Raw genomic sequence first — 23,739 nt, 5'->3', positions numbered from 1 at the left:
ATTATGCACTTAAAATTAAGCCCATCCTTTTTTCTGACATATGGCGTAACTAGGTAAAAGTTAGCCTTTCTTTTCCCCTGTATGTGGGAAAGGGGGGGAGAAAAGAGGAGGAGGGGAAATTATACAGCAAAGATGATGCTGAATTTTCAGAGAAGACTTTCTGACGAACCAAACACTCTGAAGCTATTTTTCTCTCATGGAACTAATTTAATTTATTATTATGGAAATTATTTTTTAGTACCTTGGTTTTCTACAGCAGAAGCTGATGTATTACCCTCCTTAAAAAGGAATTAAGTACAAGCTTACAGCCTCAAAGCCTGCTTTTTTTGGTCCAAACTTCATGAGAAAATCAACAATTCTACCAACACACACATGTTCTCTAATGAATTGAACATTTTAAACAGACGACCGAAAAAAAAAAAAGAAAAAAGAAAAAGCCCAAGCCAATTTAATTTTCCTTAGAAATAAAAACTACAATAACCTACAGATTCATCAAAATATATGTTCTGGATAAACTGGAGAATAGAACTGTCTTACATAGCACAGCACCTTACAAGTAACTGCAGTCAGTGAAAAAATTTCATTGACTGCCTCACATTTGGGACTAGGCTCACACCCTGTATCATGGACACTGCTGGAGCCATATGCTTAACTTAAATCAAGCTAAAGTGTACTTATTCCTTGAATATATTTTAATTTCCTTTATGAAAAGTAAAGGCTGTATTGAGTTTAGCTGCTGCAAGTCACACTGCTTGAAACTAGACAGATTCTATTGAATATTTATAAAGACAATTCCAAACCCAAAGTCTGTGTACTTTTGAGAGTCATCTGAAAGTTGTGCCAGATTTCACTAACAGTTCGTTACTGATGTACTGGGGACAGTTAGTACATTTAATGTTATAAAACATAAAGAAGTATAAAAACATAACTATATAGTGCTAGATAGAAAATGAAAGAAGGAAAACACTTGTAACATAAATATTTTCCACTTACACTCTTAACATATAAAATTTCAGCATGAGGCTGTCAACGCTTAACAACAACAACAAAGTTTTCTCCCTTTTTCAGTTCTGTTCTATTCATCAACTCATTCATAAGGCTAGGAAAGTACTTCAGGGAGAATTTTGTGATTAATCTAGGGACCTTCATTTACTGGGGATCAAGAAAGGTTATCTACACAGAAGACACATTTTTGTGTCTCTCTGGTGCCATATGTCTTACGGTGGAGTGAGTGCGTACATGGATCAACTATGGGACAGACTTCTGCTACAAGTCTCTCAAGGCAAATGCAAGTGGAGAGAATCCCACAGTTTCAGTCAGGCTATCAGAAATGTAATACAGCAGATGACATTTTCAGCAAGAAAGAGCAGTTACATATTGTCAATCTGTTGTTTTGGGGGGGAGAAGTCTGGATGGAGTGGCAACTGAACTTACTTTTTGCACTATCTACACTTATAGCATGGGTCTTGCAGTCTACATGTTGAACGTGTTGGAAAAATCCTTTAATAAAAGAGACACACACTGGTGAGCCTGCACCTGGAATACTGTGTCCAGTTGTGGGCCCCTCATGACAAGAAGGACATTGAGGTGCTGGGGCATGTCCAGAGAAGGGCAACAAGGCTGGTGAAGGGTCTGGAGCACAGGCCTTATGAGGAGTGGCTGAGGGAACTGGAGTTGTTTAGCCTGAAGAAGAGGAGGCTGAGGGGAGACCTTATCGCTCTCTACAACTACCTGAAAGGAGGCTGTAGTGAGGTGGGTGTTGGTCTCTTCTCCCAAGTAGTTAGCGACAGGATGAGAGGAAATAGGCTCAAGCTGTGTCAGGGGAGGTTTAGATTGGATATCAGGAAAAATTTCTTCACAGAAAGAGTGGTCAAGCATTGGAAGAGGCTGCCCAGAGAGGTGGTGGAGTCACCATCCCTGGAGGTGTTCAAAGAACATGTAGACATGGCACTCTGGGACATGGTTTAGTGGGCATGGTGATGTTGGGTTGATGGTTGGACTGATGATCTTAGAGATCCTTTCCAACCTTAATGATTCCTAGTTTTTACTTTCATTAAAAAATAATCCAGCCACCAAGCCAGGAAACATGAAATTACTACTCTACCCTGAATTGGTTTAGTGGTGGACTTGGTAGTGTTAGGTTAATGGTTGGACTGGATGATCTTAAAGGTCTTTTCCAACTTAAACGATTCTATGATTCCAAATTATCTAATGCCTGTTGGCTGCTCTATTGGTAATTTCTATGTAAATCATACAGTAGATGTGTGAGGTATCTGTGACTTTCATACTTAAGTCTTTCGGTCATGATTCAGACAGACAAGCACATAATCAGGGGTCATGCTTAACTAAGGCTGTACAGGATGGGAATGTGAATTTGGGTATGCTGTCTGTAACTATACTGGCTTGATGTGAAAACTAGATTTAATTTCAACTGTTGCTAATTATTCCTTTTTCAGACTGGAATGGTTCATAAAGGCTGTCAACATAATTAGTATTAAATTGCAACAAAGAGTACAAGCAGGAAGATGAAATGTTAAACAAACTTGAAATCTAATTTACAGTGCTCTCTTGGCCCTAGAAACGAGATGAGTTCACTGATGGAACAAACACAGGGAAGTGTATATGCACAAGCAAGTCTAGTTCTAGCAAGAAGAATGCTGCCCTTACGGAGTTATTAATCCTCCTCTTTTCTCTTGCTTGGCAGAACTGGCCTTCTGCAAGACTTTACATATACAACAGAAACGGAATCCAATTGAAAAAAAAAAAAATCACAGGCATTTGCAGATTTCCAAATGTGACTGCAGAGCTACAACTTTCTGGTATCTTAACTGTTTCAGCTGTCCTGCTTCATAAAAAGTATCTTGAGATTATAATTTGAAAGCATCGCAAGGCATAACAAAAAAGACTATTTTTGGGAGGTTTTGCTCCTCATTTCAAATGAGTAATGACCACTGGCTTACAGGTCAAAGAGACCTTATTGCATTAGCAAAAGCCCATGACATTAAAGAATAAATGAACTGAAGATGTGTGTCTCATTCTAGTAGAGTTGGGACCACTTTATACCTAAGTTGTATTTCTGCAGCTACAAAATATTAATTATAAAAATTTATAAACAAAGCATATTTAACACAGACTGAAAAATTTTCCTGTAAGAGTTCAACTACATTTGAGTGTTAGCTTTATAGAACTCAAGAAAAGATGTGACTAAAGGTAAAATTATCTTTCATCTTTAAAAGAAAAAAATATTGGGCTTCTCTAGATGGCAACTTTTGAGTTCAAGAAATTTAGTTATGAGTCCCCCAAAGGGGAAGAGGACAAAGACTTCCAACTATACGGATTAAAAGTACCTGGAATGTACATAAGATTTACAGTCTTACTTTTCCATGCCACCCAGCTTCAGTCAATTCCTCCTTTAGGTTTGGGAGTTGTGACTGAAGAGAAGTAGGTGCCGAGCTGCAGCACAGCCACACAGCCTTCTGCAGGAGTAGCCTACATTTTCTGAATATCTTTCTCCAAACCGTGAGAAAGACAAATGTAAGCATACAGAATTAAGAGCATTTCCTGCATTTTCACACCCCTCCCCTTGCTCCTCTAAATGGGTATAGCTAGATTGCATCTCTACCTGTACAATAATTTTAAAAACTACAAAAGCATTAGCACTGTGATCATACTTTAATAGGACTTTTTGCTGGGTAAGTTCAAACCATTTTGTTATTCAGTATAAGGACACCACACCAAACACTAAGTATAATTCTCTGCATGCAATAGACACAAAGAGCTCAAGTGACTTTGTTCAAGGTCACAACAGGACTGTAGGATGGATTCTCTATTTCATGCTTTAACAAATAGAACATCTTCTATATCATTAAATAATGGCATTTTCCACTAAAAATTTCCACTTTTTAATACTTCTGTGAATTTACATATTATTTGTATACATTTAGCATACATTTCTTGGTATACTAAAACTTTCACTTCAATGTTTATATTAGCAACAACACTACTGCTGGTTACCTGAGTAACAGCAAAGCATTATGGTTGATCCAATTAAAACCATGCTAACATTATTTTAGTCTAAATTTTTATTTTCCTTTGAAAGAAAGTGAAAATGAACCAATAGAATGTGTAGTTCCTGGTGCAGATTGTTGCGTCTCCAGCAGAGACTAGAACATCAGGCCATAGCATCTGCTTCTTGGCCAATTATCTGTGCTAGATCTCATTTTCCAAAAATCAAGAGAAATCGTACTCCTTGCCATCAAAAATACAATCACTGAAGGACACCAGTGTCCTGCTGTGGTACACTGATTGCGTCAGCAGGTCTTCTGCCTCCCAGCACACAAAGAACAAGGAAAGCAACCCATGTGATCTGCTTGCAAGGAGATTCAACTGTTTGAACAAATACCACTCTAAAAGTATTATTATCAAGAATTATCATGCATAATTTTTGTTAAATGCTGGTAGGCTTGGAAAAGGAAGAAAATTAATGCTGCAAGTATTACTGAGAGCTGACAAGCGTCTTTGGTGTTAATTTAACTAAATGTAACATACAATGTGCTTCTGAATACCTTGGAAAGAATCTACTGTGAAAGACCGCAATTTAACACCAAAGTTTAAACAGTCGAGGTTACAATTTTAGAATCTCATTAGTCTGAAGGTGTATGATGATTTTCTGAAAAGATGAATGATTAAAAACAAAGTCAAAAGGAAAAGACATTTGGGCACAAATACTTGATCTGAAATCTCACTGTTCAATTTCAGGCAATGTTGCGTCTCTACAATTTCAGACTGTGGGAAGCTTTGCAGGTACATCTATTGCATTCTTTAAAGTATAAAATAACGTGAGAGATCACCTTTAGCTCAAGGAATTAGAATGTCAAGTATCTTCTTTCTGAAACTCAGTGAAGAGAGAAATCTTCTTTTTTATTCAAGACTATTACTTAATGTAAATGATTTGCAAGGTCATTTCCCACATATGCTTTGCATGCCCAGAAATATGCAGTCCAGCCCCTGGACTGACACAAAGGTCGCAAAGGAAAACATCCTGGACAATTCTCAGGTCAAGCCAATTAAACTAAGTGTCTACACAACTGATAAATTTAGGTTTCTCAGTAACAACAAAGAATACTATGGCCGAAGGAGATGGGACAAAGATTAACGTCATCCCTCTGTAACTACCACAAGCAAGCCTGAAGCAGCGAACTGATGGTGCATTTGCCAAACAGGACCTGCACCAGAGTAAACTCCACATTCTCCTACCACCACCCCACCGCAAACCCAGCAGCTGGTGTGCAAGGTTTTATAAACCCATATTAAGTTTCCCCCTCAGATGTACCACAGCCAAACACTGAATTCAAAACAAAGCCATTGACCCTTCTGACATGACTGATTATTAACCAAAATACCTTCCATGCTCTTCCATACTCTTCTGCGGAGCTGGAGCAAGGGAGCAGCTTCTCCCTTTACATCTCATGTCCTATACCCATCCTATACCTACTAGAGACGTGGCAGCAGTAGAAAACAAGCCAAAAAAGGAAAATGCACTCAGCCAAAATCCTCCTCTCCCCTCAATCAGCATCAAGCTGCAATGGGACTAAAATATTTTTTTCTTCCTTTTACATCAAATTCTTCTGTTTAACACTTACACAGTCAGCTAGGCCAACAATGTCTTTTGACTCGTTGTTGTTTCCTTTCATTTCAAAAACATCCAGACAGCACGAGACAGCTAATATGCAGCAAACTAAGGGCAGAAAAGCATTACTGGCTTGTAGTCCTTTTTGCAAACAAAGACAAGGTACTTCAGCTAGGTTTTTTTATATTATTCTCTCGTGTTCATGAAAAAGATCATAGACTTTAAAGATAACAATTAGGCACTGGTTTAAGTCTTATAAAAAATGACACTTCCGTATCACACAACTGTTAAGTCCTAGATAGTTTAGCACCAGTTATTCAATCAGTACTCATTCCTGAACATTGATTTTCATGGCTCATGCTGACTTCTCATTTGAAAGCATGAGATCACCAGGTCACAGCTTGAACCTGCATAGGTTTTGACAGCTGAGCCCCAAATGTTTTGACAGCTGAGCCCCAAATTTTTAAAGATTTTTAAACGCATCCCTACTTAACTGTTTGCTCTACTGTGCAATGACCAGAAGCATATTACTTTGAAACTGCATCCTTTATTATCTTTGTTGGTCTGCTGTTGATCCTAAGAAAGAAACACCCAACTAAAGATACAAGGATGAAATAAAATGGAATTTCAGCGGCTCTGCTCAAGCAGCAAGATGCAAATGTTTACTTTTCTACAAATGATGAATGTGTTCCAAAATGCATGTCCATAAGCTACCAGTGCCTTAGGTCATAATCACTAGATTTTACTCTAACTAGAAGGAACTATACCTCCTCTGCTTGAGAGGGATGGTTAGTAGCTCAAGGATTCAAGAGGTAAAACCCCAATGTGGAAAGGTATAAGGTCCTAAAGGAAAAAAACAGAAGGCCGGTCAGACTGGTTGGTCTGGCTGAGGCCAAGGAGGATCATCCATCCATCAATGTCAGCAGCACGGCAGGAGGCGGCAATGCAGCAGCACAGATGACTGTCCCTGGGAGCTGTGGAGGCCAGACCTTCACCGCCCAGCTCATGCCTGCGTGGCTAGCAAAGGCTCTTCTGGTGTCTTACTGGGGTGGTGAGTGGCCTGACATTTAGCCTAGTAGTCCACTAAATTCCAGCTAGCTTTTGGGTCCATTAGTAAGTAATAATTGCTTTGCACTTTCAAGCTGTGCATACCCTGCTTGCAGAGTCTCTTTGTACCCGCTGAAGACGCCCAAATAATCTGCCCCAAGAGGGGTCACAGCATTATAGGCAAGGAAATTAAAGCATAGCTGTAGTAAGTGAAAACCCCTGAATTGCAGAGATGGCTCTCGAAAGCTAGTTTTTAGTATCCTAATCTTCTTAGACAAAATCCTGATCTTTGAAAGAACATGTTCATTTGTTCAGCCCACACAACTCTCAGTTCCTAGGTTTTTAAAACCTTTCTGCTTCGTACTTCACAGTTGCTTAAAACTCAAAATATTTTTAACGCAGCCTGTCCAATGAGACAAAGCAAATGTTATGTAACTGCATCTGTATCTACTCAAGTTTATGATTATTAAGAATACTCTTTAACATGATCATGGCCTGCTTTATTATGTCATCGTAACAAAATAAGCACTGGTGAACAATAAATCATTGTATTCCTAAGACTGGGACACAATCTTGCAGTCCTGGCATACCCACAATATGAATCTGATTCAGTTTATATTAAGTGAATCATTTGTTTACAGTTCTAGGTGATCATGATTATCACAGAAGCCTACATCAACATTAATAAAAATCTTCTGTCCTACAGTTACATCTTTAATCATTCTGTCATTTCTTGTCTATGTATTACAATATGTTTTATTGTTTCAAAGACAGCATACACTGTTTTTTACTGCTATTTTCACCTTGTAAGTAGTCTTTTGCAAGTCAAAGTTATTTGTAAGTACTTAGTGACTGAATGGAATAAATAAATCTTTCAAAAACAACAAAAACCCTCCAAAACAGCTGTTTTATTTGTAGTTATTGCCAGATATCCTTCTCCCTGTTTCCCTCTCACACAAACGCACACTGAGATAGATATTCCGAGGTGATGATAAGATTGTTTTTCACGCACACTGATGCCAGTAACAGTTGTTGCAGATTTTTTTCTGCCATGCATCCCTATTTCCTAGCCTGGCAAAACCTATTTTCAGACCTGTACACTATTCCTTACAACTGATACTTCAGTTTTACCCAAGGCTCATCCCAACAACTTGGCATGATTTGTGTGATTACACAGTCAGGATGCAATCATTTTAGCTCCATCATCAAAGTCCTTGAAGTCAATGCAAGTCCACTGGCTTCCAGAGATTTTGCATCAGGTTCCAAAGCAGGCTGTAGCCCCATGGCAGTGACACTATCTATTACTGTTTCTGCTCTTATCCTATTCAAGTAGCTGCTACTCAGACATTTGGAACATTTTTTGTTTCCATTGCATCTCACCAGTGATCAGGGACTGGTCTCTTTTGCTGTCGAGCTTGGCATCAGAAGATAATTAAGCACTGCATCGCAGACACCGTAAATGAAAGTACAGCACAGAGACCCCAGTTTAATGCCAGGCCATTCCAACTCAACCTGATGTATGTTTGCAGCATAGTGCTGTGCACAGTGCTTGCGCACACCTAATAGGAGTACAGCTGACTGATCATACTAGATCATGGATTTTAAGGTCCCACTGCCAGACTGACATGAACATAGCTTCCCCTCTGCAAGTGAGAATACAGAGCCTCTCACCTAAGCCTTCCCCACTTCGGGCAGCGAGTCTCTGCAGGGAAAACGAGCCAGTTAGCAGGGCCTTACTCCTGCCTGGGCAGTGTTCTCAGCCCAAGCTGTCAGCATGCTTGGCATCAATCAAAACTGAACCGTTTGTCTTAAATTGCTATGTCAACACATGAAGGCATTAATCTTTACCACCAGTTTCCAGAAGTGTTTAGCTCCCCTTTTTCCTCACTGGAAATTATTACTTTTATTACTACTGCAATATCTTATATGTAAGTGTTATTCTCGGATACCACTGTGCTAAACAGTGTGCAAACACAGAACAAAGCCAGCCCCTGACCCAGAAGCTTGCAACTTAAGTAATCCAAGATACAATTCACATTCCACTGATAGCTTCAGTTTTCCATTAACATACTTCAATTCAGGGAACCACTCTTGTGGAAACCCATAGGAATTTTGCCAATGGATTTCATTTAACACAGAATAAGGTTTAAAAAGAAATACTGGGTATCACTCTATTTTAGAGAAAAATAACTGCAAGTAGACTCGTGTTCTGTTTTCTAATTCAAGAATGTTCTTGATTCACCAGCCTACAAGCTCTGAACTGGTATAACATCACTGTTTTTGGAAGCATGTGTGTAGGTGATAACACACACGAACACTTCCACAGTTAAAAGATTAAGAAAGAAAGTCACATATCATGGCCCTAACTCCAAATTCATTGTTAGCAAGCACTGAGCACCTGAGAACACTGAGATCCCAGGAACACATACACATCCACTGATAATGATGGAGGAAAAAGGAGAACAAGCTTCTGTTAAAAAACAAATCATAATGCATTCCTTTTGATTCAGTTACCCAAATACAAATGTCTAAAAAATACTACAAATGTTAGAATATAGGGTATTTTTATAAAAATATTTGAAGTAAATCAGTATAAACAAAAGTGAAAAAGGTGTCTGGATTTCAGTCCAGAAATATGGTTGACGTGTTTCAGAAATACTTGTATCAGGATATGAGAAACCCTGTGTTTTGGGCCAAAATGTGCAAGAGCCTTGTCACTTGCAATGAATATAGAAGGCAAAATGTCCTTCCTCTACTACTTCATCACTTTTCCTTTGACTAACGATTTTTTTTTTTAATGTAAAACCATTTAAAAAAAAATACTAAGGGCGAGTTCCTCAGAACAGAAGGCAAGTGAACAGATGCAGCCTTCAGTCTGACTCTTCAGGGAGAGCTGCACGCGACAAGTGCGCCCATCTCACAGACTGACCCAGGGGTGTCATGTCAAGGCAGATCTCCCTAATCCATGCTGTACACATCACTCCAGTTTCGTACTGCCTATTTCCTGCAGCACTAATTTCTTACAGTGAGCAATACAGATCAAGCTGTGCAGGAGAGCTGTGCCCTCTTCCACTAAGAGAAGAAAGCTGCCATTTCTAAACTTGACACTGATAAAATACCTCAGTAATGTTCCAAAAGGGCTGGTGATGGGACCATTCCACTCACAGGGCACTGGTCTGCAGCATGACACAAAATTAGGGCTCTCTGTAGTTGCTGTTAAACTTTGTTGGGCGTTTAAATATCAAATGTTTCCATAGGGATTATGGGCTTGTGTACATAACTGAGCTGTACTGAAGAAAACACTGTTGGGGACCCTTTGAATAAGCAATTTTAATATAAGGATTTTTCAGATCTGCATTGACAAAACAGTACCAAATTACATGGTAAAAACTAAAGTAACCTGTAAATATATACAGCTATAGGACCTACTGGTAGTAAAGATTTGTCTAGTGAGCTGTACTCCCCATATATATGTTAACTACACAGGGATATAGCACAGCTGTATCCCTAAGCAGAAGTTCTAAGCATAAGCTGGCCACTAGTGTGATGCCTCTGCAATACTTATTACCAATTTGCTGCAAATCACTTACCATTTCAAGAACAGCTGTAGCAAAAACTATAGCTGACTTGGAACTTTTCAAGGCAAAAAACTACCCAAGCAAAAAAAATCTGAAAGTATTGAGACAACAAATTAAAAGGAGGAGGAACACAGAAAAGTAAAATAAAGAATATATAAAATATTTAAAAAGCACCTTCTGATGTTTCCCTCTATCTTCATATAGCCATTAATTTATTTAAACTGTGCAACTCCCCACACACTATCGCCTGTAATTGACCTTATAGACTTGAATTTTTAGGACTGAATTGTAAATTCCCAGTAAACGGAATTCTTTAATGTCTAAGGTCAGAGGTCAGTCAGCACATTGCCCATTTATTAGCACTTAAGTGACAACCATGATACAAACTCCTTACTGTGGCCTCATACCCAGATCAAGAAGCAAAAGAACATCAGTAGTAAAGCCTAAATCCCCATTTCAGGGTGCATTTTTCAAATATATTAAGCTACTAGAGAAAATATATTAAGCTACTAGAGAAACAAATTATATTTTGAAGTTATAACACATTGATTTCTGCTTCAGTAGGATCATATTTTCTAAGGACTGCTTTTGAAGTATTATGAAAAATAGTTTTGACTACTTCTGAAGCAAAAGATTCTGAATAGTTTAAGGTGTTGGTTAAAATGGGGAGGAAAAAAATGAACTACCGCATTTAAAAATGCAAGGACCAGGGAGTGTATCTCTCGATCCAGTAATGAAATAATGATTAAAAAAAGTCCATAAATTGCTCTCTTATTTGAAAGAATTTGGAGTGGGTACAACCATTCTTGCTGAACAGAATAAAGATTGTTCCCTGAATTATGTTTTACAGATTCAAGATTAATGGGGGAAAAAAAAAAGGCATTTTGTCCTTGAAAGCAGGTAAGCACTCCTTTATAGGTATTCTCCTTCTCTTTAGACTTTTGCATTTAGAGAAATAGTTTTCATTTTGCTCACCATTCTTATGAGACCTTGAAACTACACATAATCAGCTTTTCCACTCCATTCTGTTCTCATACAACTGTTGTACATATAAATCCTTTGTAAATAAAAGGGAATTTAACCTACCAAAGAGTTTTCCTGCTCTAGTTAGATGACCCTGGAAAACAGATATAAGATCTTTTTTAAGTAAGCAAGGGACTTTTTTGTGCTTGTTTCTTAATTTTTTTCTTTTGCACTCCCTTCCCCCAAGTTGGGTCTGCTATTTTTGGACTAGAGAAACACCAATCTATCTTGGCTTGATAAATTTTTGTAAAGGGATGACCATATCCACAGAGTTACTGCACCAGTTATTGTTACTTTCCATAGCTATAAGGCTAATTCGCTAAATCCAAACAAACTGAAGAATATGTTCTTATTTGTATTCCCAAACTTCTTTTGCTGAGAATACACAAACAGCATTGTTCTAAAGGGAAGGAAAATGTGAATTTAAAGGAATAGCCCTCAAACTCTACATGCATTAGGACAGGTGCCTCTGTTTCCTCCATTAAACATACATAAACTGTTTTGTCTTCAAGCAGCTGAAGAACACATAATTTAGCTATTAATCCTTCTGGATACATCTGGCAAACCAATTTTTTATTTGGATCTGTTGTTCTTTTTTGGATCTGCATTATGTGTATCAGACATTCACTAATAAACTCCCCTGTTGCCTTCATTGTTTGATAAAACAATATATCTGATGTCTACTGGTAACATTTGCAATGAAAATGTGAGCAGTTGCATCTGGTTTTAGTTACGAGTTGCTCTGAGATGTAAATATAATGAGTAACCTAACATTTACAGTTACAGTTAATCTACAATCAGTCTGCAAAACCAGGAATTAAGACTAGAAGGCAGAGACTCATTCATTGCACAGATTCATGTCAAGCTGATGACGGGTCATCTTTGATCACTGTTGTGTTGAACATTCAACACTTAACTTTTGCCACCACTGGAGAAACCTGACTGCAAGTAACACATTTTAGTTTTAGTGAGACAAGAGAAGGTAAAGAATTGTGATAAACAGCCAGCACTGTCAATACACAAACATTATTTGATCTGTTGACAGTAATTACACGTATTAGCTAGAAAAAATAAAAATGCTACATCATTGCTTCTGAGCTTTTGGGGCTAAAAATGGGTTTAAAACTAAATACCCAAGGTTGTTTTTTTTCTTTTTTTTTTTTTTTTTTAAACTACTAGCAAGAATCTTCACACTGGCACTGCAGAGACTGCTAAAGGCAACTTCCAGTGGAGTGTGGCCTTTGGGTTATATGTGCAGTGTACAACTTCAGATAAGGTACTTAAGCCAACCAAAGAAACCAAACACATACTGCAAGGAAATTACATAGCTAAGAAACATTTTTTCCTTCATGAATTACAACTGAAAGTCTTGGTACATCCACCTGCTTGTATCAAATGAATCCTTAACATTTGCCTAGCAGTTGTCATGCACAAGCTGCTTACTAAAAGCTTTGTGGTGGCATCGCATTTCCAAGAATTAAGACAGATACTTATTTATTTCTAGAAAACACAAATGACCTGAGAGCAGAAAAGGATTTCACCTTCACACACAGAAAGGGGTTTTTTGGGGGGGTGTTGTTTGTTTGCTTTTTTGTTAAATCAAGGAAAGAATACAGAGCAGAAGCTGATGGGAGGAAGACATGCTGACTAAACAAACCACTCAATCTGAACTGACTTCATTGTCAGAAGTTAGAGAGAGGTACAAACAGAACCAAAAATGGTGCCAAAAACGTGCTCTCTGGGTAAGCAGAAAATCCACTTCTGTTCTCAGTTCTGCTGCTGTAAATCCACAGTAACTCCAGGCATGTGATATGAGCCGTTCTGGACGTACAACAGTGTAACGTGGCCACATGCGGCTCATGTTGCCCTGACACATGGGCACGTTATAGCCATATGTGCATTCAGAAGACAAGGTTCTTTCTTCCTTTGCACAGAAAAAATAAAAGATCAGCAAGAGCAACTACCTTCTACATATCCTAGAAAAGCGGACCACTTCTCACAGAAGAGACAGGTCCTCTCCAGAAGAGTGAAGCAAATTTATCAGACTTTTCAATGACATAATGCTGTGCATATTATCCTTTTTTTTTTTTTTTGAGAAACCAAATAGTTCTATTTTAACTGCTATAAACAACTGATAACCATGCACAGAGCTATTTCATTAACAAGATCAGACTGCAAAAAGTAATCTGCTTACAGGGCTCATAATCCATATACGAAAGTAATGTATTCATAGGTGTTCTAGATCATGTGCCTCAGAGATGTTATAAACACAAACATCTATTGAGTTAGACCTAATAAAAAATTTAGATTTTCATTATGAAGCCCACGTATGACAGGCAGCAATATCCTGATGCTGGCAATGAAAAGGCAGATATTAAAACCTATGTAATGTAATCTTCCCCTCAAAACAGACATAAAAACCTGAGCAATAAAAAAACAAGAGTTTCTGGCATTGTGTATCCAGCAACACCTCCGTGCTTTCCCCACCTCTTCCTCCTGAACTCCCTCAGCCGGATTACTCTGCAGCCCTAGCAACCCCTTTATACTCAGCTGACGGCCCACCATCATTATCTGTACTACATTCTGCACTCATGGATGACCTTAAACTGCAATCCTGGAAAATACCTTGCTCACCAACCCAAAGTGTCACTTGCTATAATTAGCATTCTGGGAGCTAACAATACAGCCATTAAGGCACTGAGAAAGGCACATGCTGGGCCTTAGTTCAGTGTTTATCAAGTGATCAGTCAGATGACCATTAAAGCAGTGAAGCCTTTATTCAGATGGTCAACTTGCTTGCCTCAACCCATAACCTGTCTCTACAGGGTTTTCCTTAGAGAGATGGATAATGATGCTTTTTCATGTTACTCTCCTTGCTATGAAATGTGGTGCTTCCAAATCTCTGTTCCTATTCCCAGGACAGCCTCTAATGAGAAAAATCTGACTTCGAATAGAACAACAGTCTCAAAATCAGGCTGTCATTCAGCAGAAACAGCTTTTGCTCAGCACACACAACTCACAGTAAGGACACTGCCTACTTCGAGTTCTACCCTCACTGAGGACAAGGAATAACATGAGAATGTTTCATCTCCATTTCAAAATTTTCATATTTTAATCTATTCAATCTTATCACCATCATCTTGTTCCAACTGGATGGCTAACTGACGCAGCTAACTGATACACTGAAGAAATACTAAAACTGCTAGGGCAAAGCTTTATGTAAAACTACTATATGCCATAAATTAAAGAGCTTGGTGCTAAAGTGATGCTGAGACCTGTTTAACACCATCAAATTTCATTCATTTACATCCACCCTCATCAGAAAAAAGCCAACAGACTGTTTCTTAATTCCTAATTTCTGCTAAATGTATCAAAATTCATCAGGGTTTCACATATACTGTAAAGCGGAATAGCAAACATTCCTTCTAATGAAAACATTTATTTTCAGGATCATTCTGTGTACATAAAATAGTCTATTCCAACAAATAACGATTCCCTCTAGTTAAAACTGAGGAAAAAAAAAATCAACTTAAGAGCAGATGAATGAAATGTATTTTATTTCTATAAATGAAACTTCTAACTTCTGAGCAAATCAAAGCCACTAAGATCTCAGCAGATATCTTCTGAGGACTATGACCTCTTGTGCAGCACAAAATGGATTCAGTGGCCATGTTTGTCCTTTCCCATGACAAATGGCCATTATATCTGTCTCCAGCTATACAAAAAGGGATGTTTAGCTTCAGATGGCAGAGTGTTAAGAGCATTCTGATGTGTTGGGTTTTGGGGTTTTCTTCTGAGAGCTTTGTTTAAAAATGTACTTCTCTGTGGGCTATGGATCTACAGGTTTTTGGTGGACTAATTAGTAACTGGAATCCAGGGCCAGTATCATTCATTTGGCAAAATACTTGCGTATTCCCTCAAGAAAAGATCTGATGCAAAACATGCAAAATTGGCTGTGCAACCTGCATGAATGACACAAGTATCTAATTCCCAAAGCCAGAATATATCCCTTTTAGTGTTTTTGAAACATAAAATGGACAATTTTGTTAAATGTGAAGGAACATAATCTTGGACTGGGCTCCATTGACAGAAGGTAATTATGCTAGAGACATATTACTCTCATACTTCTGTATTTAACTTGCTGTTAATTGTGTTTTGTTTCAGTTTTAGAGGAGTCAGTGGCTATCCAGCTTGCTGTCCAAACCATTACCATCACTTCAAGGACAGCAACTGCAAATTAAAATGTGGAAAATCCATTACTGGTTTAGCAGAGAGTTGAAGAAAATTCAGCCTTGTTCGCAGCCCTGAGTTCAATGTACCTGACCAAGCAAATAAGCATCTTCCCAGGATCACAGGAATGCAGAAGTGCCTCAGTTATTTTTCAGTAATTTTCACTGTGAGAGGCACAAGTTTTATAAGCTTATTTTGAATGTGCATCTATTAAAAAGTTAATAACACAGTGACTATTTAATGCTACTTTTTAATAATAATAATAATACATATATATTAATAACCAGTTCTATGATATGTAAAACAGTGACAGCAATGGATGCTGAAGTTATTATATGAAGTTGTGAACCACTTCACAAGTGATTTGGGAAATGCTTGAGTAGACACCCAGGAATTCCTGAGCAGTAATTCTGTTGAAAGAAAACTGGTGGGAACAGAGGTGAAGAATGTGACACAAAGAGGAGAGACTGCAGAAGTCAGTTACATCTGAAACCAGAACATGCTTACTAAAACACAACTATTCTAGATTCAGTCAATATCTAGAGTACTCCATCTGCTCCCACTATGGGGAATATTTTAAAACTAGAGTATGTCACTATCCTGGTTTCAGCTGCGATAGAGTTAATTTTCTTCCTAGTAGCTGACAGAGTGCTGTGGTTTGGATTTAGTTGAAGAAGAATGTTGATAACACACGGATGTTTTAGTTGTTGCTAAGTAGTGTTTCCACTAGTCAGGACTTTTCAGCTTCCCATACTCTGCCAGGTGCACAAGAAGCTGGGAGGGAGCACAGCCAGGACAGCTGATCCAAATTGGCCAGGGGGCTATTCCATACCATATGACGACATGCTTAGTATATAAACTGGGGGGAGTTGGCTGGGGGGCAGCGATTGCTGCTCCTTGGGGACTGGCTGGGCATCAGTCAGCAGGTGGTGAGCAATTGCACTGTGCATCACTTGCTTTGTATATTTCCCCCCCCGCCCCCCTCCCCCTTCCTTTTCTGTCCTATTAAACAGCCTTTATCTCAACCCATGAATTTTACTTTTTTTTCCGATTCTCTCCGCCACCCCACAGGGAGGGGGAGAGTGAGCAAAGGGCTGTGTGGTGTTTAGCTGCCCGCCAGGTTAAGCCACAAGAGTCACTGTTAACGTGGCATTTTCAGAACATTCTTAAATGATTAGTCTTGCCATAACACGAGGAAACAACATTGACACAAAGCATCTACTGTAACAAACTACATTCCACAATGCTGCCAATTTTAACAATAAAAACTACAATGTCAACATGATCTTTATACTCAGTTTATAAGATCAGCTATTTTTCTTTATAACAAATTGAGAAGTAATGCAAGGAATAACTTCTGAAAGTAACATAACAGTTGGTGTGCAATTTAACTGCTGATTTAAATCGGCTAGCTTTCACAAGTAACTCTCCTAAACTGCTTCTAAAATGGGCAGACATGGAAAGAAAAAGGAAAAACAAAATGGTCAAAAACCAGCAGCAAAAATGCCTTAAATATGTTGAAGATCTTCCAGCTTAAGTAAGGAGAAATTCATGACAGGATTGAAGATCTGTGCCAGACATTAAATCTTTCAAAGAGAATCATCCTAATTGTCTCCTTAGAGTTAACTTATCGTATATTCCTAAGCAATCCTATCCAATCAGAAGCTCATTTCTTTTTTGTTAAAGCTACATTTGAGAAATTCAATTTCAAGCTGTCAGCACCGATAGCCATTTATTCTGCACCTACAGTGAAGTCTGTGGGAGGGGGAGGTTGGAAAACTAGCTGGAATGAATGAAAGTCTGCCTCTCAAATGAAGTTTTTCTGATCTTTAGGGGAAGAAAAAAGAGTTATTACTGTAACTGTTCTGCCTGTTCCCCTTTTTTGAGCTTGCCAACTCCCCAACAATATTTTGCACTTTTTTTTTTTTAACAGGATAACAAAACTCAAATTAAAAAAACCCCAAACATTTTCCACTGGAATTTTATAAGGCCATTTTACCTACTTTATCCTCAATAAATTTAACTTACAAATGAAATAAATGAAAGCTGATATCAATGCAGAATATCAACAACTTCTCTTAATGACATTTTATGGTATCTGTCCACTATGTTTTAGCAATCATACCTGAAGTTACATCAAAACACTGAAATCAAATCACAATGCTACAGTAAACAGCATGGCACAAACCTCTCTGCAGAAGTCCTTCAGATTAAAAGGCAAAGCATTCCTGACAATCTGTGACACAGAATACAACCCAACCAACATTCAAAATATCAAGGACCTGGAACCTCCCTTCCGTTAAATATTTAGGTCCCCTGAATCCAAAAGTGAAGAGGCAAAACAAGAGAGAAAACCAGAAAGACACAAGAAAGAATGAAACAAACAGAACAACCTTACCTTTCACAAGCTCGGACAGTCCATGCAGCAATTATCCATAACGAGATACTAAAAACCAACAGTACAGTTCCTGGACATATTGTCATTAGAGTCTTCATAACAAAACGGGTATTGAAGTTTATCTTATTTAATGCTCCAATGCTTCTAGATGAGGCATCAGTGAAAAGTTTGCTATGCAAAAGCATAACTCTGGCAATAAGATATAGTCTTAAGAACATTGGTATAGATAAAATAATATCCACATCAGCTGTTGTTGTGGATGGAGCGTAAGAAAAGGCGAGCCGGGCTGTCCATGTGAATGTATAGTTCCCAGGTATGGGATGTATAGCACACACCAGTATTTCCAAGCAGATAAAGAAAATACGCTCATAAGTCATGGCTATTCTCCAGTCATCTGCTCCATTGTCCACCATGAACAACTGAAATAATAAAATATAAGGTTAACTTTAGTACATCATTAACAAACCTTGTTATAAATCCATTCTAAAATACCAGAGTTTTCAGAGCTGCCATTGACCACTAACAAGAAACTAAATATGCCGTTTCAGAAAATGACATTACTGCACCGCTATGAAGTGAAACATAACTCTGGTTAAGACAAAAAGAATTTTTTAATGCACTATTTTTAAAACTACATGAAACTAATTTTTCACGTATTATTTACTAAGAATTCCTCATATTTTCTTTAATTGTCATTTCCGATAAAACAAAACTCTGGACCAATTAAGCCTTGTCCCTTCAAAATCAATTGCTTACTCTAAGTTCATGAAATTGTGACAAATTTAAGAAAGTGTTTTCAGAATGGATATCTGAATTACAAATTGAAAATACTTTCTAAGATGCAGTGTTAAGCCCACACTAGAGCATATCCATGCTTCAGACAGGGTGATATTACAGCTTTTGTAGAACTATCTAAGCTGTCTTCAAGCTTCAGGCACCAATTCAGACTAACGTAGGATGCAAAACTACATGAGAAACTGCACAAAGGCTCAGAAAGGTATCTCATGGTGAAAATCGGAAAAGCAAAAACTGGCAAATATCAGAGTAGCCCAGGCAGCTGGGTGATGTCTACTAGTAGCTGAAAATTAAATGAACACGTTGGTTCTTGCACAATCAAGGACTTCAGTTTGCCACCCAAGAACAAAGGTACTGAAACATTTCACACTGTTCAGTAAATGTTCCTGATGATTTACTAAATAAATCTTACTTAATTAAACTTAAATCTTACTTAATCAAAAAGCATTTTTCGCTAGTACAGAGTAGCAGTGTGTAAGAAGTTGCAAATGGGCAACTTTTCAAAAAGGAACATCACCCACAATGACAAAGAAGATAACAATCTCAGTGACAGGAGAAGACCTGCTCATCACTTCAACTATAGTCCAAATCTACACAAGGCTGTTCAGTAAGGAAAGAGGAAAGAGGAAATACTTTTGCAGGATTTTAAAATTAGATTATTCAAAAATGTATAAGTAATTCAACAGGTGAGAAGGAAAAGTATACAAAGAATGCCATCTTTATTGTAAGAAGAGTATTTTCAGCACACTATACACCGTCTACACAGCCAAAACTCACCTGCAGTGTTCTTTACCCCTTTCCATCTTTCAGTTTAGAAATACTAGCCTAATCTCTCTGCATATGTTTTTAGAGTTCAAAAACACACTCTACATCCTCCTCCCAATGCATTCAGTTTGTCTTTCCAAAAATTGCTCCAGTCATTTGTTTAGGAAAGTGATAACCTCAAATTAACTTTATTGCAGTTGAACTGATACTAGAAGAAACAAAGTAGTTAACCATACTAAGAAACAAAACAAAACAAATTTCTGTATTTGTGAACCTGTTTTTCATCCCTTTATGTTCTTTCTCTCCATTTTGCTGTATTGGGTGTTGGTAACAAGGTTTTCGTACTGCTGGGGCTGCAGCGGTGATGTCTGTGAGAAAAGGTCAGGGGCTGCTCTGCAGTGGGCCCCACTGCAGGACATAGCTGAGCTCATCAGTGAAGCTAGTGGTGCTCCTGTGAAAGTGTATTTAAGAAAGGGCAAACGCTGCACAAACAGTGAGGAGTGAGGGGAAAAAGTGTGAGAAACAACCCTGGAAATGCTAAGATCTCAGAAGAAGAAGGGGGAGGAGGTGCTCCAGGCACTGGGACAGAGATTTCCCTGCAGCCCATGGAGAGGACCATGGTGAAGGAGGTGTTTTGCTGAAGCCCGTAGAGAGGACCACGCTGGAGCAGATGCCTACACTGCAGCCCATGGAGAGGACCATGGTGAAGGAGGTGTTTTGCTGAAGCCCGTAGAGAGGACCACGCTGGAGCAGATGCCTACACTGCAGCCCATGGAGAGGACCATGGTGAAGGAGGTGTTTTGCTGAAGCCCGTAGAGAGGACCACGCTGGAGCAGATGCCTACACTGCAGCCCATGGAGGACCCTGTGCCAGAGCAAGGTGGATATTTCCTGAAGGAACTGCCACCTGCAGAGAGCCCACGCTGGAGCAGATTCTCCTTTCAAGAACTAATGCCCATGGAGGATCCATGCTGGAGCAGGTTTAGCCTGAAGGGCTGTAGACCATGGAGAGGACCCACACTGGAGCAGTGGGAAAGCGTGAGGAGGAAGGAGCAGCAGAGAGGAAGTGTTGTGGACAGAGTACCATTCCCCATAACCCCTGCACCACTCATGGAGGAGAAGAGAGAGGAGTTAGAATCATAGAATGCTTTGGGTTGGAAGGGACCTTTAGAGATCACCTAGCCCAACCTCCAGTTGGGAATGACTGACAGATATTGAGTCTGGGAAGAGGGGAGCAGGGCAAGGTGTTTTAGTTTTTGTCTTTGTTTCTCACCATTCTACTCTACGTTTAACTGGCAATAGATTAAATTAATTTTCCCCAAGTTGAGCCTGTTTTGCCACTGCTGGTAATAGGTAAGGGATCTCCCCATCTTTATCTCAACTCACGAATTTTTTCATCTCATTTTCTCTCCTTGTCCTGTTGAGGAGGGAGAGTGAGAGAGTAGCTGGGTGGGCGTCTGACAGCTGGCCAAGGTCAAACCACCACACTTACATATAGTTCTTACCTCCACTGTAATACTATTAAAGACAAAGAAACACACTCAGTGAATTCAGTGTATGCATCATGAGCACATACGCTTTCTTTTACCTGTGGTCATTCTGCAAACTTCACATACTAGATATGCAAATAGATACTGGAAGGCCAATTTATGTATGTATGTATACATGTATGTATGCATACATGTATTACCAAAAAAGTGCTGGTTTGCACTTAGCAAATGTACTGTTTGGTATGAAGGGCCAAACTTTCAAACTACAGTAAGGCTCAAGTGCATTTGATTCTTGTGTTTAGCCTGCAAATGCTGTCAGTCAGATCACAGAAGTGGTACATAAGTTATGAAGAGGTCCAGGTATTTAGAACACCCAGAATACAGATGAATAGTAAGCACCTTGACTGAAAAAGAGCTAGATAATATCAAATCTTTCAAGTGCTGTGTAGGTCTCTGAATAAAAGAATAAATTAACAACAGAGTTAAATATTTCAATTCTCAGATACGTATCAAATACATGTCAAACTGGCAGTATTTTAAAATTTGTTTTAAAGTTGGAAAATCTGCTGAAAAAAGCAATGGTCTTCTGTCCTCCCCTTTTACCTACCATCTTCAGAGATTTCAAAAAGAATTCTATATGCAGAAAAGCAATTCAAGAAAAATGATACCTTAAGTACTGGTTCAATTTAAAAGACAAGAATAGAAGAATGTTGAGTTAAACTTAGGCATTAAAATTTGATCTTACAATTCTCATAGAAGAAAACGTTATTTAATCACTGAGTTTTTAAAAAACTTTAAGATATCATTATGGAATATATACCTGATAACATATTCACCTGACAGCAGAAGAAATCCTAACATGCTACAAAGACAGAAGTTTCTCAGTAGTCCTCAGTGAAATGGGTTATGTTTGCAGACACAGAAGATCCCTATCAAATTCCCTCAACTTCAGTTGTGCCTATTTCTTCTAATGAAAATAATATTTTAAAGTGATAATATCTTCAGCTGTCATATAGTGAGATTTAGAAGGTGAAAACAGGGAAGGTAGAAAACACCAGAAGGCACAAAGGACCAAAGAACCAGTATGAACATTTCTATTTCATAAAAATATTAACATTTCAAAATCATTATGAGGAGAATTTCTACAATTCTGTGTCTCTAAATTCGAACTAGGATGGATAGCAAACACTCTGGAACAAATACGGGCCTCTAAACCAGGCTGTGAATAACAATTAAATTGGGACATACTGAAATGACACAGAAATCAGTACAGGATTTCATGCACATTTTATATACTTGCAATTATGCAACCTATTAAATGCAAGTTTTTGAATGGAGAACGATGCTAGCAATAAAAAGAGAACATATTAAAAGAGTGAGCAAGGTCTTCCTATAGAATTGAGTCCTGCACTCCACAGAGAAGGCCAAACTCCAGACAAGGTCAGAGATGTTTTGCCTGTTCATAGCTTTCAAGTTTCTTACAATTATTCAGTGTTGAAATCTAATACAAGTACTTCACCAGCTTTCTGTGAGGTTCTTCAAATACAGAACTCTCATATACCTTTAGTAAGTCTGCACTCTATAAGAAAAATTTTGAAGTTATTTTCACCTGAAATTATGTATTTCCAGCACGTTGTAAATAAAGACATAAATCAATCTTTAACTTCAAATAAACTTGGTATTTGTAATGTCACACAGTAAAAACATAAATATAAATATCATATCATAGCTATTTATATAGGTATGTGTATATTTGCATGGGACTTCGTTAAATTCATATAACACCAGATGAGAAAAAGAGAAACACATTCAAAGTAGACAGATTGCACACAATGACAACTTAGATCAGAGACTCTCTGAAGCTACTTAAAACAAAGAGAGAAGTTAATTTTGTAAATCATTAGGATATCAAAACAGGTTCATAGCAGGCTATCAGAGGATGTTGGTGCATGCAAACAACAAGGAAACTAGCTATTTTCTAAAAATGCTTTTACAATCCAGGTAAAAGAACAAATCTGAAAACTGTATCATTACCCTACTGTAATACTGTGGGGATACGTTAACACAGGAGTAAAAAGGAAGCAATAAACAGTGATAAGGTAGCATCAGCTGTACTCCTGGAAGCATTCCTTGCAGAAGGGGAATCAACTGTACTCACAAACATATTGTTGCAATTGTTTAATTTAAAAATCCAAATTTAAAATGGTTAAATACTGGAGTCACTTAAAGCTTATGAAAGAACTGATGGGACTGTGATTCACAGTAGCAAAATATAGCCTCTGGGGCTGCTGATTTACCAAAATTTTTGACCAGACATTTTTCTATAGTTTGTAGCCCCCAAATACAACCAAAAAGACCATTATGGTACTCAAAAAAGAACATAGAAGATACTGCTTTTGTCTCAGTGCTCCAAACAGCCAAGTTATTGCCCCACAGCACCCCGTTAAGTACAAATGATTTAAAACCATATGGTGGTGGGAGATAGACATCTCAAGCCTTTAACACAGTTCCCCCTAACTAGGGGACGAAAAAGACCTTCTTCCATCAACAGAAGAGATGTAATCAAATGGTCTATAAGCTATCTAAAGGCCTGTCCTTGACCTTGGAGAGCCTGCAGGAGCTCCTGAGGGCTGCTGTACTCCTCATGCTAAATACACCACCTCAGAGCAGACATGTTAGCGGGTTCAAGTCGTACATAAAGTCATGAGGCATCAAACACCTCTGCATGCAAAGCACAGAAGGCAGAGAATACGTTCTTCACAAAATTACATGAGGGCTTGACTAT

At 38.4% G+C, this 23,739-nt stretch overlaps 1 protein-coding gene across 3 annotated transcripts in view; it reads right to left on the bottom strand.

Annotated features, from left to right (window-relative positions):
• Positions 1–23,739, bottom strand: part of KCNN2 (potassium calcium-activated channel subfamily N member 2) — a 78,641-nt gene that overhangs the window by 36,879 nt on the left and 18,023 nt on the right. For 2 of the 3 annotated variants that reach the window (XM_075726445.1, XM_075726446.1), the window contains exon 4: positions 17,906–18,324. In XM_075726445.1, coding sequence (XP_075582560.1) covers positions 17,906–18,324 — 419 coding nt within the window. Of the gene's footprint in view, positions 1–9,580; positions 9,593–17,905; positions 18,325–23,739 lie in introns of all 3 variants that reach the window. The other variant, XM_075726444.1, reaches the window with a different exon arrangement.

Source organism: Pelecanus crispus, chromosome Z, assembly GCF_030463565.1.
Source record: "Pelecanus crispus isolate bPelCri1 chromosome Z, bPelCri1.pri, whole genome shotgun sequence".
NCBI classification, from domain to species: Eukaryota; Metazoa; Chordata; class Aves; order Pelecaniformes; family Pelecanidae; genus Pelecanus; species Pelecanus crispus.
The sequence above is the reverse complement of the archived record's forward strand: the minus strand, read 5'-3'. Positions and strand labels throughout refer to the sequence as shown.